This window comes from Leptonychotes weddellii, chromosome 12, assembly GCF_054177405.1.
Source record: "Leptonychotes weddellii isolate Sample4059 chromosome 12, ASM5417740v2, whole genome shotgun sequence".
Classification (NCBI taxonomy): domain Eukaryota; kingdom Metazoa; phylum Chordata; class Mammalia; order Carnivora; family Phocidae; genus Leptonychotes; species Leptonychotes weddellii.
In genome coordinates this window covers 44,217,853-44,234,527 of record NC_138380.1, presented here as the reverse complement: position 1 = coordinate 44,234,527, position 16,675 = coordinate 44,217,853, and the positions used below count along the sequence as shown (strand labels likewise).

General features: G+C 51.0%; 3 protein-coding genes and 1 long non-coding RNA gene across 8 annotated transcripts in view; 1 reads left to right on the top strand and 3 right to left on the bottom strand.

The window, feature by feature from the left end:
- Window positions 1-42: 42 nt before the first annotated feature.
- On the bottom strand, window positions 43-5,726 carry HOXA1 (homeobox A1). Of its 3 annotated transcripts, XM_006731526.3 has the most exons (4): window positions 4,764-5,726; window positions 2,344-2,748; window positions 2,046-2,140; window positions 1,417-1,555 (listed from the first exon to the last, which is right to left on the bottom strand). In XM_006731526.3, the coding sequence occupies exons 2-3, from the start codon at window positions 2,686-2,688 to the stop codon at window positions 2,081-2,083; spliced, it is 405 nt and encodes a 134-aa protein (XP_006731589.1). In that variant the 5' UTR covers window positions 2,689-2,748; window positions 4,764-5,726; the 3' UTR covers window positions 1,417-1,555; window positions 2,046-2,080. The 3 variants fall into 3 exon arrangements, with proteins under 3 accessions (XP_006731588.1, XP_081656491.1, XP_006731589.1); XM_006731525.3 differs by having other exon boundaries at window positions 43-1,555; window positions 2,046-2,748; XM_081800365.1 differs by having other exon boundaries at window positions 43-1,555; window positions 2,046-2,744.
- On the top strand, window positions 2,856-6,620 carry LOC115940326 (uncharacterized). Its single transcript, XR_004075094.2, has 2 exons — window positions 2,856-3,160; window positions 6,485-6,620. It is a non-coding gene; the product is annotated as an uncharacterized LOC115940326 (long non-coding RNA).
- HOXA2 (homeobox A2) overlaps window positions 6,164-16,675 on the bottom strand; it is a 22,698-nt gene continuing 12,186 nt past the window's right edge. Inside the window, exons 2-3 of the mRNA XM_006731527.3 lie at window positions 8,830-10,872; window positions 6,164-8,187 (exon numbers count right to left, since the gene is read on the bottom strand). Coding sequence (XP_006731590.1) covers window positions 7,448-8,187; window positions 8,830-9,220 — 1,131 coding nt within the window. The 5' untranslated portion in view covers window positions 9,221-10,872 and the 3' untranslated portion in view covers window positions 6,164-7,447. The remainder of the gene's footprint in view (window positions 8,188-8,829; window positions 10,873-16,675) is intronic.
- Window positions 13,848-16,675, bottom strand: part of HOXA3 (homeobox A3) — a 32,701-nt gene continuing 29,873 nt past the window's right edge. For all 3 annotated transcript variants that reach the window (XM_081800362.1, XM_081800363.1, XM_031027854.2), the window contains one exon: window positions 13,848-15,572. In XM_081800362.1, the coding sequence (XP_081656488.1) occupies window positions 14,773-15,572 (800 nt within the window). In that variant the 3' untranslated portion in view covers window positions 13,848-14,772. The remainder of the gene's footprint in view (window positions 15,573-16,675) is intronic.

Genomic DNA, 16,675 nt, shown 5'->3' with positions numbered 1-16,675 from the left:
GCCAACAAATTGTAGCCAACCCAAATACAGGGATGCTTAAGCTTATGTGAAACTTGAATATATTTATTACAGACATCTTAAGACCCGTAAACTCTGCTCTGGATCACATTACTCCACGATCTCAGAGCTGTTCATGATTGTACAGGAAAGGGGGAATATCATAGGCTCACAAAGAATAACTGATATAACTCAGTGTGGTACTTCAGGGACATCAAAACATTGTGCGACATGCAAAAGACTATTCACGAATCACACAAAATATACATTCATTGTGCCATCCATCACATTAACAATTGAGCTGAAAATACATCATATCCAGCTAAGATAACTGTGGAAGGAAGAAGCTGGTTTGAATAATACCTTTAGGTTCTGAATAATCCAGCACAAATTTCAAATAGTGTGGCCAGTGAAACAATAAACAGGTGGGGATGGGGAGAGACTTAGCACAGGAAGCAAGGTTTTGAACCTTGTGTTCTGCAGGCCTTCTTAACTCATTGAAAGAACAAATGCAGGCTACCCTCTGAGGCATCTGACTGAGTTTAAGTGAGCAATTTTATTCTTTAACCCATAATCACATATAAAATTGTACCAGTTTGAGTTACCCACCCTGTTTTAGTCACTTGATCTAAACATTTCTAGAAAATCTGTATAAAGATAAATCTCTCAGGACAAAGTATTTACAACCAGCAAACACACACATGAAATTGAATTAAATTAAGGGATGATTTAATTGTGTAAACACGCTCATAGTGCATCTCTTCTTTATGAGCTGGACTCTCCTTTCTCTCTATCCCACTTTAAGGGCAAAGTAGGGGAGAACTGTAAATACACAGATAGGTAAAGGATAGGCCTCCCTCTGACATGTTTCTGCTGGCAAAGGAGACTATATTCCAAAGGACATCTGAAAGGAACAGATTCTGTGGAAATCTCCTAAAAGTAGGGAGGGGTGTTGGGGGCCATCAAAAAATTGATTATGGCACCTAATCTGCATCAAGGAGTTAGCACACACACACCAATCAAGCCTCTAATCTAGAATTCTCTGGAAACACCTTATCCTGGCCAGGAGCTCCCCAGATAGGATCAGAAAGGAAGAGAGAGACTGTAAATGGAAAGGAAGATAAGCTAAGAATGTGCTTTGGGTAGGAAGTCCCCAGCCCTCAGAGTAGCCTGGGCTGTGGAGTCTTGGGGCTGGGTGGGCCTCAGTGGGAGGTAGTCAGAGTGTCTGAGGTAGAAGACCCTGGGGAAGGAATGCAGGGCGAAGAGCTGGACTTCTCTGAAGATTCCTCGGCCTTCTCCTCACTTCCTGGCGGGGTGGCAGGAGAGATAGGCAAGAGGCCCTCCTTCTCTCGTTTCTTCTGCTTCATCCGGCGGTTCTGGAACCAGATCTTCACCTGGGTCTCATTGAGCTGCAGGGATGCGGCAATCTCCACCCTGCGGGCGCGCGTCAGGTACTTATTGAAGTGGAACTCCTTTTCCAGCTCAGTGAGCTGCTTCGTGGTGAAGTTGGTGCGCACTGCATTGGGTTGACCCACGTAGCCATACTCTCCAACTTTCCCTGGGGGCATGGTGGGGAGCGATGAGAGAGAAAGAAAAATTTTTACAATCCATATGAGAGCCCCTACACGCTTCAGAGCAACATTCAGGTAGAGGGGAGGGGAGATCAAGAATTTCTCAACAGAAACTAGGCTGGGAAAGGTGACTGATGAGGTGTAAAGTGTTAATCTGAAGTCAACCATTAGAATGGTCAGACCTGTGATTAATGGAGCCTGGAGATATTAACAGAACCACCCCACCACACACACACACACACACACACAACCCTACCCACTTCCTATTCCAGAACCTCTAAAACTCAGCCCTTTGGAAAACACAACAGTCCCATATGCTCCTTTGCCCCACACACCTGGACAATCTCTCCACACTCAACAACACCGGTGGGAAGCAAGAACTTAAAAAAAAAAAAAAGTATTAATTTTCCTTGGCAACTAAGCAAACAAGCTCCTTCCAGAACCATCAAGGACCATCCAAGGAATGGCAAGACTGACCTGTTTTGGGAGGGTTTCTTTTGACTTTCATCCAGTCAAAGGTCTGCGCTGGAGAAGACGTCTCTGATGTAGGGGAGTGACAGGCTTCTTGGTGGCTGGCGTGGAGAGGGGACAAGGAGTTATTATACGTGGCCAGGGCCAGGCTCTGGTGCTCTTGTCCATATGAGTGGTGAATGTACTGAGGCGAGCCCACCGCGCCCCCAGCATAACCCTGGTGGTGGTGGTGATGCTGGACCATGGGAGATGAGAGATTTCCAGAGTAAACTGCGGGAGCGCACGAGGGGTACCCACCACTTACTTCTGCTTCCTGATTTAACGCGTAAGGGCTGTAAGGCGCGCCGAAGTTCTGCGCGCCATAGCTTGGACCACAACTCGAATGGGAGTAGGACACCCCCAGGTTCCCGGGAGTCTGGTAGGTGGCCGGTTGGGGGTGGTGATGGTGGTGGTGGTGGGGTGGGCTGATCTGCACCCCCCTGCCCACTAGGAAGCGGTCGTCGCCGCCACAGCTGTTAGCACTGACCGCGCACGACTGGAAAGTTGTAATTCCATGGTCGGAAGGGTAGGCTCGCGCTGAGCAGGTCCCTGAGTCGCCACCGCTGAGGATGGGGTATTCCAGGAAGGAGTTCATTCTTGCATTGTCCATCTGTCACTGAGGGACCGGGTCCTGCGAAGCCCTGGGTGACCGTGCCAACTTTCTCACTTCCTCCATGGGGCCGGAGAAGAAAAATGATATGAATGTACAGTGCGCAAGAGGGGGGGCGCGAGGGCGGAGGGCGCCGGGGGAGGGGCACGTGACTATGTCAGCCAATGGCGGAGCCTCCTGCGAAAGTTTGCTGGCTCCCGCGGTGATGGATCACCGTTTCAGTGGCATTTAAATCCCCGGCGCTCCTCAGTCTAGGTGACGCGCAGTCGCCCCCCCAGGCAGCCCAGGCGGCGGCAGCAGCTGCGGCGGCTGTAAGGGCAGATTCGGAGCGCTGGGCCGAAGGGGAGCAGAAGCCACCTTCTGCGCGCGCCGTCTCCGCTCCGCTCTCCCCCCTCTCCGGGAGGTGGGGGCTGGGAGGCATCCCCGTCTCCGCCCCTTCCCCACCGTGCACAGAAAGATGAACTGGCAAGAGGTGAGAAGGGAAGAGGGCTCCGTCTCTCTTGGGTCGGGAATCAGTGGGCCAGAGCTCCCCGGCCTGCCACTAGATCAGGGGCCGAGCCCGTAGTGCGCGGAGCAGGAAGGGTAGCTCCCCGGGCGCTTTTACTACACAGTCCCTGCGGTGAGGTCGGGGCAGTGAGGAGCGCAGGGGATAGTGGCGTAGGACGAGGCCAGGCCACCAGCTCTCCAAGCTCCGAAGGGAGAGGGAAGTGCGCAGAGGATTGGCCTGGAGGACTCCGGGTGGGCGTGGAGGGGACAGGAGCAAGGAAAAAAAAAAAAAAACTTCCCTTCTCCAAGGAGGGTCTCCGAACCCTACTCCCTCCACCCCAACTGATTATTAGCAAGGCAATGAGGAGCTTCTGTAATTTGACGCCCGGGTGCGGGTGATTGGTAGTAGTTAAGCTTGCCGGAAAAGGCCGGGGGTGGCCGGGCTCTTCGCCCTCCCTCTCTCCTCGCTCTCCGCCCCTTTCTCCTCCCCACTCAGCTTTGCTCCGGGAGCCCTACGGGATCCCGAGCAGCTCGGCCGCTAGATTTTGAAGGGTAGGAGGCGGGGGAGAAAGATGACGCTAGCGGACGTGGCTAGCGTGGGGGCCGGGCGGTGCGCTGCAGGCCATCTGCCGGCTCCCCGGGACCCAGGAGTCTGCGCGCTCCGGCAGGGGCCTCAAAGGGCGAGACCACAGCGCCAGCAAAATACGCTGGACTCCCCCCGCAATGGTGCTCGTTTTCTGGAGGGGGATGTTAGGAGTGGTAGAGCTTCCTTTATCCACTAGCCCCCCCCCCCCCGCCATTCTACTGCACGTCTGAAGTGGGTAGGGGGGGCTGGCAGGTGGGAGGGGCGGTGGACAGATGGCTGATGGTGGACGGGATATTTTCTTCTTCCCCAACAACACCTCCTCCCCTTTGTAACTGACTGTGTAGTTCCTTGTGTGAACCTTCAAGTCTTTCCCTAGAGAGACACGTGCAAATCTGAGCGTCATCCCAGGCCAGGGGTCCTGTTCTCCATCACCCTCATCCTACCCTGATGCTGACGGGGTCGTTAATTGCTGTTTACTATTAGGTTTCGTGTCAACCCTTGGCTTGTAGAGAGAAAAATGCCAAACTAAGACCGAGAATTGATGCATTCTTAGGTAAAAGAAATCCAGAGATCATCCAAGAAGCTTTTGCAGCCAGTGCAGTATAGATTTTTCCCTGACCCTGTTTACCACACCGGAATCGGACAGATAAAATTTATCTGAGGATGGGGTTCCCACTCCCCTCTACCTTTCCCTCCCCAGTTAGAAGAAGGAAGTTTTGCTTGAGGCAGGCACATTTCAAATGTGTTAGTCAACGTTTCAGGTTTCTGCCTTCTGTTCTCCACATATAGAAGTTTCCCTCCCCCCCAACCTGCCCCCTCCCCCCCCCCCATGAGGGGAAACTCTTGCAGACATTTGACTACGGATTCCCTCAGTAGCAAAGAAACATTTTCCCCCAAACATTTTCTTTTGAAATGGTATTTTTCTGTGACCTTTGACCCATCCCCAACCGCGGTTAAGAGAGAGCACAGACAGGAAAAGTCACTCCTGCCCCAATTTCAGCACCTGGGGACGTTCATCTTCGAGAAGGGAAAAGGAAAGGCGGCCCTCCTGGAGGCGGCTTCCTTAGGAGCTCCAGGCTTCCAACGATGGGGAGAGAAGGGGCTCCTGTCGGGGAGGAGGCAGGACGTGAGAAGGTCCGGGCTGGCATTGCGGACGGTCTCCTTTCCCCTGGTCTCATTCCTGTCCCTTTGTTGGCTTCTTCAGCCCGGGTTTGCGCAAGCCCCTTGGCCGCAGGGCTTGAGCCACAAAGCCGCCTCGGGCCGCAACCACTCTCCTTCCTCCGCTAGTTCTCGGCCTCCGCGCTCCACTCCTTCCACTTGTCTTCCTCCCTCCGGGCCTCATTCCAGAGCCAGCACGGGTGGGGGTGTTTTTCTTGGGACCACATGGATGCACTTGCACTTAAGCCCGCAAGCACTCGCGCCAGAGACCGACCCACCTCCGCGCACCGCTCCCGGCTCCCGGCAGGCCGGACGCTCGCAGCCGAGCCCGCTCCGCCCCGGCTGGCCGCCCAGAGCGCTGCTCTCCCGGTGTTGCTTACAAAGGCAGTCTCCTCTGGCCTCGAGCCCGTAAGGCTTCCGTAGCTCCGTTCTTTCCCCACCCCCACGAAATCCTGGGGCTCGTTCCGCCGTGTGGAAGACCCTGGTTTTCTGAGCGTGTAGGCCAGCGCCCCAGGACTCGAGCTAAAGTCTCTTTAAATGCCCTGGGAGAGTGGGCGAAAGGAGAGCTTGGTCACTAGTTAAATGATGGCCTGCAAGCGACTTGCTGGGCTCAAAACGCCTCTTTCAGGGCTCTTCTACTAGAAAGGGAAGGAGCAAGGAGGAGACAAAACGCCGCGGAGGCCCGGAGCTGTTCATGGCATCCGCGGCTCAGCCAAGCTGTTGTTTTAAAAGAGCAATAAAAATGAATTATGACTAAACGCCTTCTAACTTAATGCTTTCGGACGGGGATCCCCGGCAAATACGTAAGAGGATTTTTATTTGTGCATGTGTTCCTGCAATTGATCTCTTTGATGACATTCTCATTCATAGAAAGCGTTTGATTTATGAGCGTAGGACGAATCTCAAACAGCAGCGGCTCAGCCCTGGCTGCGGCCGGGCCGCCCTGCTCAGCTCTGCGCCTGGGGCTGGAGACCCGCCGGGGTCCTCACACGCCTCCGCCGCTGCCAGGATTTCGGGGGCAAAAGGGTGGAGGAAGGTAGGGTGCAAACCCATAGAGAAAGATCGCGATTTCATTGTAACTTCCAAGCCTTAGCTTTTAAGAGCCGGGTTCCTAAATCAACCCGCCCCCCACACATGTTGCTTACACGCTGCGTTTTCTCACGGTAAGTAAGTAGCAGAGCTCAATAAGGGAAAAATCAGCATGGGGAGATGGAAGAAGGGGGGAAAAAAACCAGAACAACCCAGTAACGTGCCCTGGATCACATTTTATTGGTATTTCATTTAAAGTGCTTTTTCTCTTTCCCTCTCTAGAAACTGGGTTAATTTATAACCTAGGGCGCACAAACTCTCCAATTTAAGTCTCAACTTGGTAACCTGACTTCACAGCTTTAATGATCCATTATTTGCCATGTAAACAGATTTAAGAATGAAATATTGATTTTTCTGACCCTGAAAAAAGAATCCTAGAATGACTGAACCAGAGGATTGGAAAGAACCCTTTCTGAAGTGCATTTTCCAGCTAGTAACCATTGTTTTGTTTTGTTTTTGTTTTTCTCTACCTTTTAGGTCTGTTTGCCTCGACCCATCAACAGCTGGGAGACTAATCGACCACACTGAAAATGTTTCCGGGATTGTGGGGGAGGGGTTGGAATGTAGATGTTTGAAACAAATGTGTATAAATAAATGAATTGTTGATAACTTAGTTATTGACCCGAAGACTGGTAGCTTGTTAAAGAAACTCCATGTTCCTCCTTCCTGGAGTTGGGGGTTTCTGTAGGCACTTTATTTCTCCACTTTCAAAAGCTTGGGTTTGGCCCAACTCTGAGGCTGCCCAATCCTGTTTCTATTACCAATTTAAATCTATGGCTTGAACCTCTACACTGAAAAACCAAATCCATTCCCTTTAAAAAGAAAGAAAGAAAAAAGAAAAAAAGAAAAAGAACACTTCTCAGAAGTCCTAACCATTTTCTGGCTTTCTTTTTTGTTGTTGTCTATTTGAAGACTTTGAACATGCCCCCTTAATAAATATATTAAAATTGAAAAAGAAGATGAATTGTGACCAGAATTTTATTTACCAAATTAGACTAAAAGAGGGAAAAGAAACCATTATGAGCCTTGAGAAAGAGGGGGGAGGAAAAAAAAATAAGAAAGCTACTTATAGCAAAGGAGAATTTATTCTACCAAAAATACTCATGACAATGCATCCTAATGTAATACAAAAATAAAAAGAAAGTGAAGATACAATTATATGATCACTTTCTTGCAGGCCTTCTATATTGCTTTCGGGAAATCACATAGAGGGTCGTTGGATTCGATTCAGAACAACTAAAACTCCAAAATAATCTGGAAAAGATGGCTCTGAAACTGGATCAGGAGAACCACTAAACAGAAAATCTTCCACATTTAGAGGAGAGACAGGGTAGGTCAAGAAGAAAAGAAAAGAAAAATCAACTCTCGGAATAAAAGAAGGCCAAACCACCTGGTCAAAGGGGTTTTTGTTTTGTGATGCTTTGTTTTGCTTTAATGTTTTTAGTAATTCAGATGCTGCAAGTCGATTGTGGTGAGTGTGTCTGTAAAAAAGTCAAAGCTGTCAGCTGAAATATCTACGGGGCTGTCGAGGGACCCTGGCAAACTGGGCGAGACTGCGTCTGAAAGCTGCAGGCAGGAATCTGTGCAAAAGACGTTAAAGTCCTGCAAAGAGGGGACCTCGAGGGCCTCGGGACTGTCATTGTTTAGGCCAGAGCCACAGTTCTGGCCCATTGTTGGCAAGCAGTTAGAAACAGTGGGTGACTGGTGCTGAAAATGTTTCAGATTTTTCTCATTGCTGGTTAAAGGCGAAACTGGGAAACTTTGGGAGTCGCCATTGTGTCCATTGGGAGCCTGCTGCTGAGAGAGGGCATTTTGCTGAAAAGTGTAACCTTCCCTCTCCAGAAGGGCCCCGGAGACGCTGAGGGCTTGCTCAAAGAGCGACTTCTCTTCCTCGTCCTCCTCCACTTTCTCAGAGTCTTCGAGGCTTTTAAATTTCCCTTCGCTGTTTTGGTTCTCCTTGCACTGGGTCTGCCTCTTGTGCTTCATCCTCCGGTTCTGAAACCACACTTTCACTTGTCTCTCAGTCAAATCCAGCAGCGCTGCAATTTCCACCCTTCGGGGTCTGCAAAGGTACTTGTTGAAATGAAATTCTTTTTCCAGCTCTAAAAGCTGCGTGTTGGTGTAAGCAGTTCTCAGGCGCCGCGAGCCCCCGCCGCTGCCATCGGCGATTTCCAGGGATTCTGCGGAAAGGGAAACCAACAAGAGACACACGCACAGTTGGAGGTGGAGGGGTCCGAGCGGGGTTATTCCACTGGAGAATAAATATAGCAGAAAAGATCAACTGCAACAAAATGGCCGCCCTGGATGCAGTAGAGCTATTGTGCCTTTCCTGGGAGCCCAGCCCGGGGAGACCCCATCTCTTCCACCTCCATCAAATTGCTGCCTGTGGCTCCCCCCAACCTCTCCATCCGGGAGCAAACTTTATATTAGCCACACCACAATTTATAATTAATGCATCAGCTGCTTAGCTGAGCAAGAGCGATCTATCACTCTTCATTACTGTCAAAAAGCCAAACTCTAGGACAACTAGACAAGAGGAGGTCAGTTCCAACTCAAATAAATCATCCCACATTACACAAGTTAGGGAAAGTTTTCCCCCCCTCTTCTTAAAAATATATATGTGTCTCATTGTGCAGCGCAGGATCCCTTTTCTCTCCAGCAGACCCACTCCTGAGCCCACAGGGGAAGGGAAGGCAGCCAAGCATCTCTCCCTCTCTCCCCCTTCTCTCCCAGCCCACGCTCCCCTCCCCCATAGCCGCTCCCCGGGCAGCCCAGAAGGGGGAAAAGGGTCCCGGGACCTGGGGCCAAGTCTTTGGACTGACCTTTGTGGCCGAGGCAGGCAGGGCCGGTGGCGGCGGCGGCGGCGGCGGCGGCAGAGGCAGGCGGCAGCGCGGTTTTCTTGGCCGCCTTCTTCTCCTTCATCCAGGGGTACTCGGGCGGCTGCAGGGCGCCGGCGGGCACTGGGCTGCCGCGGCTGCCCGCGGGGCTCGGCTTGGGGCGGCCGCCAGCGCCGTGGCGAGGGTGACTGCCCGGGTTCAGGCTGGGAATGGTCTGCTCAAAAGGAGGAGGAATCAGTGTCGAGTGTGAAAGCGTCGAGGTCTTGATTGATGAACTTTGAAATGTATCAGCGACAGGGGGAAAAGATGTCAGGCACTCAGCGAGCGACGGCTGGCTATTGATAAAACCAATCTCTCGCTCAAATTCGTAATTCATGGCCTTCTCCTTGGAGCCCCCTCGGAGAAAAAGTTCCCTCTTCTGGAGGGGCTTTGGGGGGGCAAGGCCCAGGAAAAAGGCGAGAGCAGAGGGAAAAAAAATCTATCATAGAAGATCGCTGCTGGGGTGTTTTTTTTCTAATTCACTGATTACAGCCGTATGGGGACCGCGCTACTATTAAACTATTGAATTCATGGAGACAAGGTTGAAATTGGACCGAATTGGCTGTCACATGATTGCTTCTGCCCAATGACAATTTGGGCTTTAATCAAAAGAAGCCACTGTCTGTTTGATTGATCCAAAAAAGTCGGGAAGGAACGCCTCATTGGGGGCCAGCGAGGCTTTATTTACACTTTTTTCATGGCAAAAATACATATATGTGGGTGTGGGTGGGGATGCCCGGGAGTGCGTGGGGGCGAGGGTGCCTGCCTGCCTCCTGATCAGCATAGATCTGCTGTGTGTGCGCCCGGGAGTGTGTGGAGTGCGAGTGTGTGCGAGTGTAAGCCCTGCTGCCGGGCCCGCCGGCGGCTGCCCTCTGCCTCCCCCGCACACTCCGCGCATTGTTTGGGACTGTCGGGAAGACGCCTCGCACCTCACAAATCATTTAAGCACCTCAGTCTGACGCCTGCAGTCATTAACAAAGTAATCCATTAATCTTCAAAGTTTTGACACCCGAGAGCCCCGCATCCCAGCCACATAAGTTCTGCTAAGGCTGGAGGAAGGAGCAGAGGGAGAGGGGAGGTGAGACAGGGAGAAGAAAGAGAGAGGGAAGGAGGGAGGGAGGGAGAGGGGGAGAGAGAGAGAGAAAGAGAGAGAGGGAGAAAGAGAGAGAAGGAGAAGGAGAGAGAGGAGACACAGAAAAGAAAGGATTCATTTTGGGGTCTCCCCTCTTTTATTTCCCCTTTCCTCCTCCCCCTTTTCTAAAACCAGTTCCTGGATCTCAGAAGTGATCCCTGTTTTCTTTCCTCTCTGTCTTTCCCTCTTTTCCTCTTTTTCCCTCTTCTCCCCTCTCCCCTTCCCTCTCACTTCTATCCTCCTCTCCTTCGCCAAACCTCTCCTGCACGCCCTCGCCCCCCTCCCAAAGCCCAGCTCCGAGTGCGCGCCCCTCGGACCCGGACCCCGGCCCATTGTTAGCCGGCTTTTCCAAGGCAGCTATGCATCTGGCTCCAGAGGGAAGCGGAAGACGGGAGGCGGCTCTCGAAGCTTCCCAACCTTCCTGTGCCATCAACTTTTCAAGAGTGGCTGGAGAAAGATAGATGCATGTGCCAAGCAAGACAACAACCCCAGGTCCATGTGTCCAAATCCCTGTAGCCAGGGCAGCGGCCAGCCAAAGCAATGCCACCCCGAGCAGGCTCCTGCGGCTCCTGGCATTCTGGGTTTCATACCCTTAAGGGCTCGGGTGCGGTGAGTATTTCTGATTTCCAGGAAGTCTGTTGGAAGTTAGCAGCAGGGAGGGAGAAGGTGCTTGTTCCTCTCTTTTTTTTTTTTTTTTTTTTTTTTTTTTCTGTCTCTTTTCGTCTCCTTTTTCTCCTGGTTCTTGTCGCTCCGACTGGGGGCTTGTGGGTTCAGAGGCAAAGCGTGCTCCCTGGCAGCCCCAATTGTCTCCCGCACCTTTCTGCTCCTTGGCCACCAGGGATGTTTGCACTCAGGTTCTGCTGTGGGAAACAAGCACCGCAGGTGAGAGAGGGCAACCTCAGGAGGAATTGTAAAGGTTCTCTTTTCTCGCTCTCTTTTTTTTTCCAATTCGGAGACTTGAGACTGAGGGCATCTTGGACTGTGCTGGAGGGTTCAAAAGATAACACCTTTAGGTACCAAACAATAACTTTTAAAAAATCCACCAAGCCAGAAAGAGGGGAGGAGGCTGAGAGAGAAATCTGCAGGTATCTCTTTTCCCTCAAACCCTGAGGATGATGATTCGCTTTTGCTTCCTTTGAAATGGACCAAGTGATCAGACTCCCCCAGGCCGGCAGGCATCCGTGGCAGGAAAATAAATCATTCTGATGGCCAGGGAGAGAGAAGTTGGTGGGGGAGAAAAATCTACGTAGAAAACAAGAAAGGCTGACCACGGCACAAGGCTAGGACTCCATTTCTGAGGCCGGCATCAAAGGGGGCTTGGGTGGAAATTAGATATAAAGTGGCCTCCATCATTGACTAGCCCAGAGCATCGCCTTACAGATAGAGATGCTATTTTGGAAAATGTGAGGTTTTTCAGTTTTCTTGCTTTTATTCCAAACAAAGCTCTGAAGGAAGTCTGGGTGCGATCAATCTTGCTCACCAAAAGCCTTGACAGCTTCTGGCCCTTAAGAACACATTTCAGCTTCGAGCTCTTTCCAAGATCAAATGTGGCCGAGCAAAGAGGAGAGCAGGAAACGCAAGTAAACAAGGAAAACTAGTCTTTTTAAAGATATCGTTTTGGCAGCAGGAAGAGTTATAAGGCTGCTTTTAGGAAAGGTGCTTTTGCACATTCTGGGATAGTGACTTTTGGCATTTGCTTTTACCAGAAATAATACTGAGGGGTTAAGGGGAGGGGGAGTTATGGCGAGGGAGAAGCGCTGCCCCCATATCGCTGAGGCTTTGTCAGGGGCTGCGTGGGTGAGAGCTTTCTGCTCGCCTCAGCGGCCTTAATTCAAATACCATCTGGAAGCAAACCCTTTTTTTTGGCCATTTAACATTGAAATCTTCCCCAAATCTATTACTTTAACTCAGGCATATTTTAATAAGGACTTATTTTTAATATCTTTGAAGCTGGAGGTGAGACCAATATTTTCTCTTTGAAACCTAAAATGAATGTTTTGACTGCCAAGATACGGTGAATCGTATTGGAATCTCATTTAAAAATCTGTGCCCTGAGGGAAGGAGGATGCCTCCAAACCAGTCCCCTCTCAGCTAAACAGCAGATTTTAGAAATGGGTTCAAATAGTGGTATCTCTGAAAGATTTTCATCTGTGAATGGATAGCGCTCGCTCGCTCTCGCTCTCTCTCTTACACTCTCTCCAGTCTCCCTTATTTTACAAGGTAATTTTATATACTTCTGTAAAATTATTACTCATAAGAACACTTCTGTGGTTGTTTAGCCTGTTCAGTTCAGATCTGAACAACCAAAGAGCGGAAGCTCCAGTCCTCACAAAGACTGGTTTTCCAGACTCCGCATTTCTGAAGTGCGCCATATTTCGGCAGGGAGGTTGGAGTGGGGTGGGGAGCAAATCTACTCCTTCCATAGCCCAAACTCTTTTAAAATAAAAATATATATATGTGTGTATCAAGAGCCCCAGAACAGATGTGGGAGAAGCATCTCTGGCTGTGACATAAACACCCAGATCTCTATAGCTGCCTGGCTTTGCATCTTCCAAGCCTTTTTCTTTTTCTTAAAATGTGAGAAGGTTCCCTAAAAGCAGCTCCTGTGAACCGAGGAGATACCCCAAAATGGCTCCAGTGCCTATTTCTAAAGATCATCTGAGGGAGCTTCTCAGGGGAAAGATAGAGGCCATGATGATGGATATTTGGGATCGCAAACAAAATGGCGACATTTTTCACCTCCGTCTCTGAAAGATACAACCCAGGGAGAAGACTGATTTATTTCTCACATCAGATGCTTCTGATCCCGAGACGCAGGTGGTTTCTCACTTCCAATTTAGAAAGGGGATGTTGATGGGGATACAGTTCTGAGGTTTTCACTTTCTGAATTTGGTTCCTTCTCCAAGCAATTCTTTAATTTGAAAATAAAAATATTTCCCTTTCCTGTGCCTGCTTTTGCATCTGCCAGCCAGTCAGTAGGCAGCCCTATCTTAAATCCACGAGTAGAAATGTAATGTTTAGCTCCTGCAGCATCAAATGAAATAAGTACTTATAAAATTGCATTTTTATTAGAAAGATACCAATCTCCTTTCTCTCTCCTCCTCCCCCTGGGCCATAAAAGGAGAGTGAGGAGGGATGAAGGAGAGGAAATAAATCCAGGGGATGCCAAATCCTAAATTCCGGGATGAAGACGAAGCTGGGACTCCAGCAGTCCAGGGAAGGGCGCGGGGAGGCTCCTGGGAGTTCAGCCTTTCTTTTGCTGGAGACCTGGGTGAAGCTGTGTCTCCTTCGAGCTGCCTAGCTCCCAGGGGCGATTTTAGGAGTCATTCTTTCCTCCTGGAGAGATCAGGGACCGAAGAGCATCCACAGAGAGTCCGGAAATGCTCGGCATCCTCCGCGCGGCTGATGATTCCCAAGGTTAAAGCACTGGCTGGTCCGCTTTGACCTGGAGGAAGATCTTGGAGAAGACAGCCCTGCCTTACTCCCCAGCGGGGCCTCTCGGGCACCTGTGAGTCCCCGCCGCGCTTCGCGCTGGCTGCCTTTTGTTTCTCCCGCACTCAGCAGTCCGCAGCCCCTGCGCCCGCGCAGGCCCCTCCTTGGCAACTGGGAATCAGGCAGCCCAGCGGGCTGGCGCTCGGCGTTTCCAGAGCTGCTCGCTTCCAGGAGCTCCTGCAGCCTTCCCAAGAATCCGCCGTGCTCCCAGGCGAGCCGCCTGGCCAGGCCCCACTCCGGAGCTGGAAGGCTTGCCGCGGCCTGCTCAGCCAGTTCGCCTCTGCCTGAATTCCACGCAGACCCCCATCTTCGGCCAAAGAACCCCTTCTGAACACGGATATTATTCAGAATAAAAACTTTATTTATTTATTTTTTTGTTTAGTTTCTCAGAATGTGAGCAGCAAGGAATGTAGAACTCTCAAAACAAATCTAGCATTTTTCACGTTTACAGATTTTTTTTTTTTTCAGTTTCGCCGGATGTTACAAACCTAAATCACTGTTTTCAAAAGCTGGATCCTCTCTGGTATTATTGCATCATTACCGTTTTTATAAAGGAATTATATTTCCCTTTCAAATAAAAATTTTTCTATGTACGCCAATACACTATTGAACAAAAGGCCCAAGAAACCTTCTGAACAATCAGGGTACAGAATTTCTTTAATATAAATACGAACGGATGGGGATAAATAATATTTAAAACTTAGATTATTCAATGCTTGCAAAAAAAATATAAATAAATCTGACTGTTCACCAGCATACACACACGGAAAGACGTACACTTAGTCATCCTTGCACAGGGAGCCCCTGTTTCAAAGCGCCTTTGATTTTTTTCTCGCTCTTTACAAGAAGTGCAATTTAAAAAAAAAAAAACCTAAAAATAAAAAAAAGTAATTGCTTCCCCTCGGGAGCCATAATGTACGAACAAATTCACATTGAAGAACTCGGCTAGAAAATTTGTTCATATACCCTGTTTCTGATCAAAGAGTAGAGAAGGTAAAGGATGCAGGGCCAGCGGCCGAGCGAGGGGTGGGAGGAGATAAACATCGCTACCGATACTGACGGCCATTCCAGCAACCAAGATTGCTACGTCACATAAACTATAAAAACGCGTTACCAAAGAAAACAAAACGGGGTGGGGGGAAGGTAGAGGGGGCGGGGGAGAAAAAAGGGAGGGCAGGAAGAACCTTAAAACAAAACAAAAGTAAACGGTAGAAGAAAGGTGGGGGGCGGGGGGACTCTCCTGGCGCGCAGCCCTGAGCCCACCATCACAGGTGGGTGAGCTTGGGGGCTTCCTGAATTCTTCCCTGAGAAGGATGGTGGGCGGTAAGGTCCGTGTAGGTGGGATGCGGCTCCCCTGGCCCGGGCCCGTGATGGTGGCCGCTGCCCAGCGGCCCAGCACCCCCGTAGTCCATGGCTGCCGAGGCGGCGTGGGGGAGGTGAGTTAGGCCAAAGAGGGCAGGCCCAGAGTTGCTCATGGGCTCCACATAGCTGCCCCCCACGAAGACGGGGCTTCCCTGTAAGTGTGGGGTCCCATAGCTGCCGTTGCCCTGCAGGCCATGCCCGTGCGGGTCATAGTCGGGTGTACCCCCCGCCCCCGCCGCGGTGTAGCGCTTCGGTGGGGGCGGTGGGGGCGCGCAGCTTGGCAGGGGTGCGGGGTAGGAGGCGGGGGGCAGCCCATAGGTGCCCTGGGGAGGCTTGGAGAACGGCGGGGGCGACTGGGGCTCATATGGGACGCTGTTGACCAGCGAATGCATAGAGTTCAGATAGCCGCCCGCGCCGGGGGGCACGGGGCTGCGACTTGGGGACTGGCCCCCTGATGACGTCAGCATGCCCTTGCCCTTCTGATCCTTCTTGTACTTCATGCGGCGGTTCTGGAACCAGATCTTGATCTGGCGCTCGGTGAGGTTCAGCAGGTTGGCCATCTCCACGCGGCGCGGCCGGCACAGGTAGCGGTTGAAGTGGAATTCCTTCTCCAGCTCCACCAGCTGCGCGCTCGTGTAGGCGGTGCGCGCCCGTTTGGACGACGCCTGCCCAGGCGGGCTCTTGTCGCCAGCGCAGCTCTCCCCTGCGAGGACAGAGGAGAGAGCAAAGGAGACGGGAAGGGAGCCATCAGGGGCTGCCCCAAGCCCCGCCTAACCCCTGACCGCGCCAGGCCCCTCCTTGCTCCAGGCCCCAAGATCCCTCCGTCAGGGCCCAGAAAAGAGGATGAGGAACTAGGTGCTGCCCTCTCTCCTGGTGGGGAAATAGTGCCAGTAGCTGGGTAGCTAGCCCCTCCATTCAGTCAAGTTGCAAGTCATAAGCTTCCCCAAGGCGGGAGAGGTAAGGACAGAAAAGCAGAACCCCCAGTTTGCCTTCCTGGTCTGTATTTCTGTCCTGGAACTATTCACTTTCTGGATCATTTACTGATCCTTCAGGCCTATCAGACTATAAGCTCCCTGTGGGCAGGTCGCCCATCTTCATTCCCTTTGCAGTAACTGGAATGTGGGGCACCTAATATACACTCAATAAACCTTTCCCTCTTTCACTGACTGAACGTTTGGACAGCTGCCTCAACTGGCCACTTATTTAGTCTACCCTGTGGAGAAGGGTAGAGCGGAAGCCCAAATCTGGAAGGCCTTCTGCGCCCAAAGGAAGAGATCCCATTGAAAGTACCAATTTCTGGTGGGGTGACCCAGGCCCCTGATGCTGGGTCCTATTAATTAGGGTTTTTCATTTAATCAAGCAGCCTCCCCATTTTCATCCACTAATCTTGCACCCTCCTATCCTCCCCCCTTCCCAAATCTTGACTCTGGAGGATCCCAGATGCTTAGGCTCAGAGCAGAGTACTGGCAACTGGAGAAGGCAGGAGAAAAGGTAACCAAGATGCTGGGAAGCCCAAGACCCAGGGCCTGTCCTCCAGTCTAGTTCCTGGAGACCCATGTGGTTCCTATTAGCATGACAAGTCCAAATCTCCTCCCCCAGGAAATCTCTGGCTGCCTTCACTGTACTGAGTCTGAGTAGGGCCTTCCCAGAGGTAAAGCAGCCACTCCATCTACTGGAGCAAAAATTAAAAATAGGCTCTGCTTATAAGCAAAGCGTTGATTCTCACTTGGATGGTGACTAGGCCTGCTTTTATTCTGCCACATTTCAGTGTGGAGTGGATGTCATGGTTTCATTATAAATGAGTTG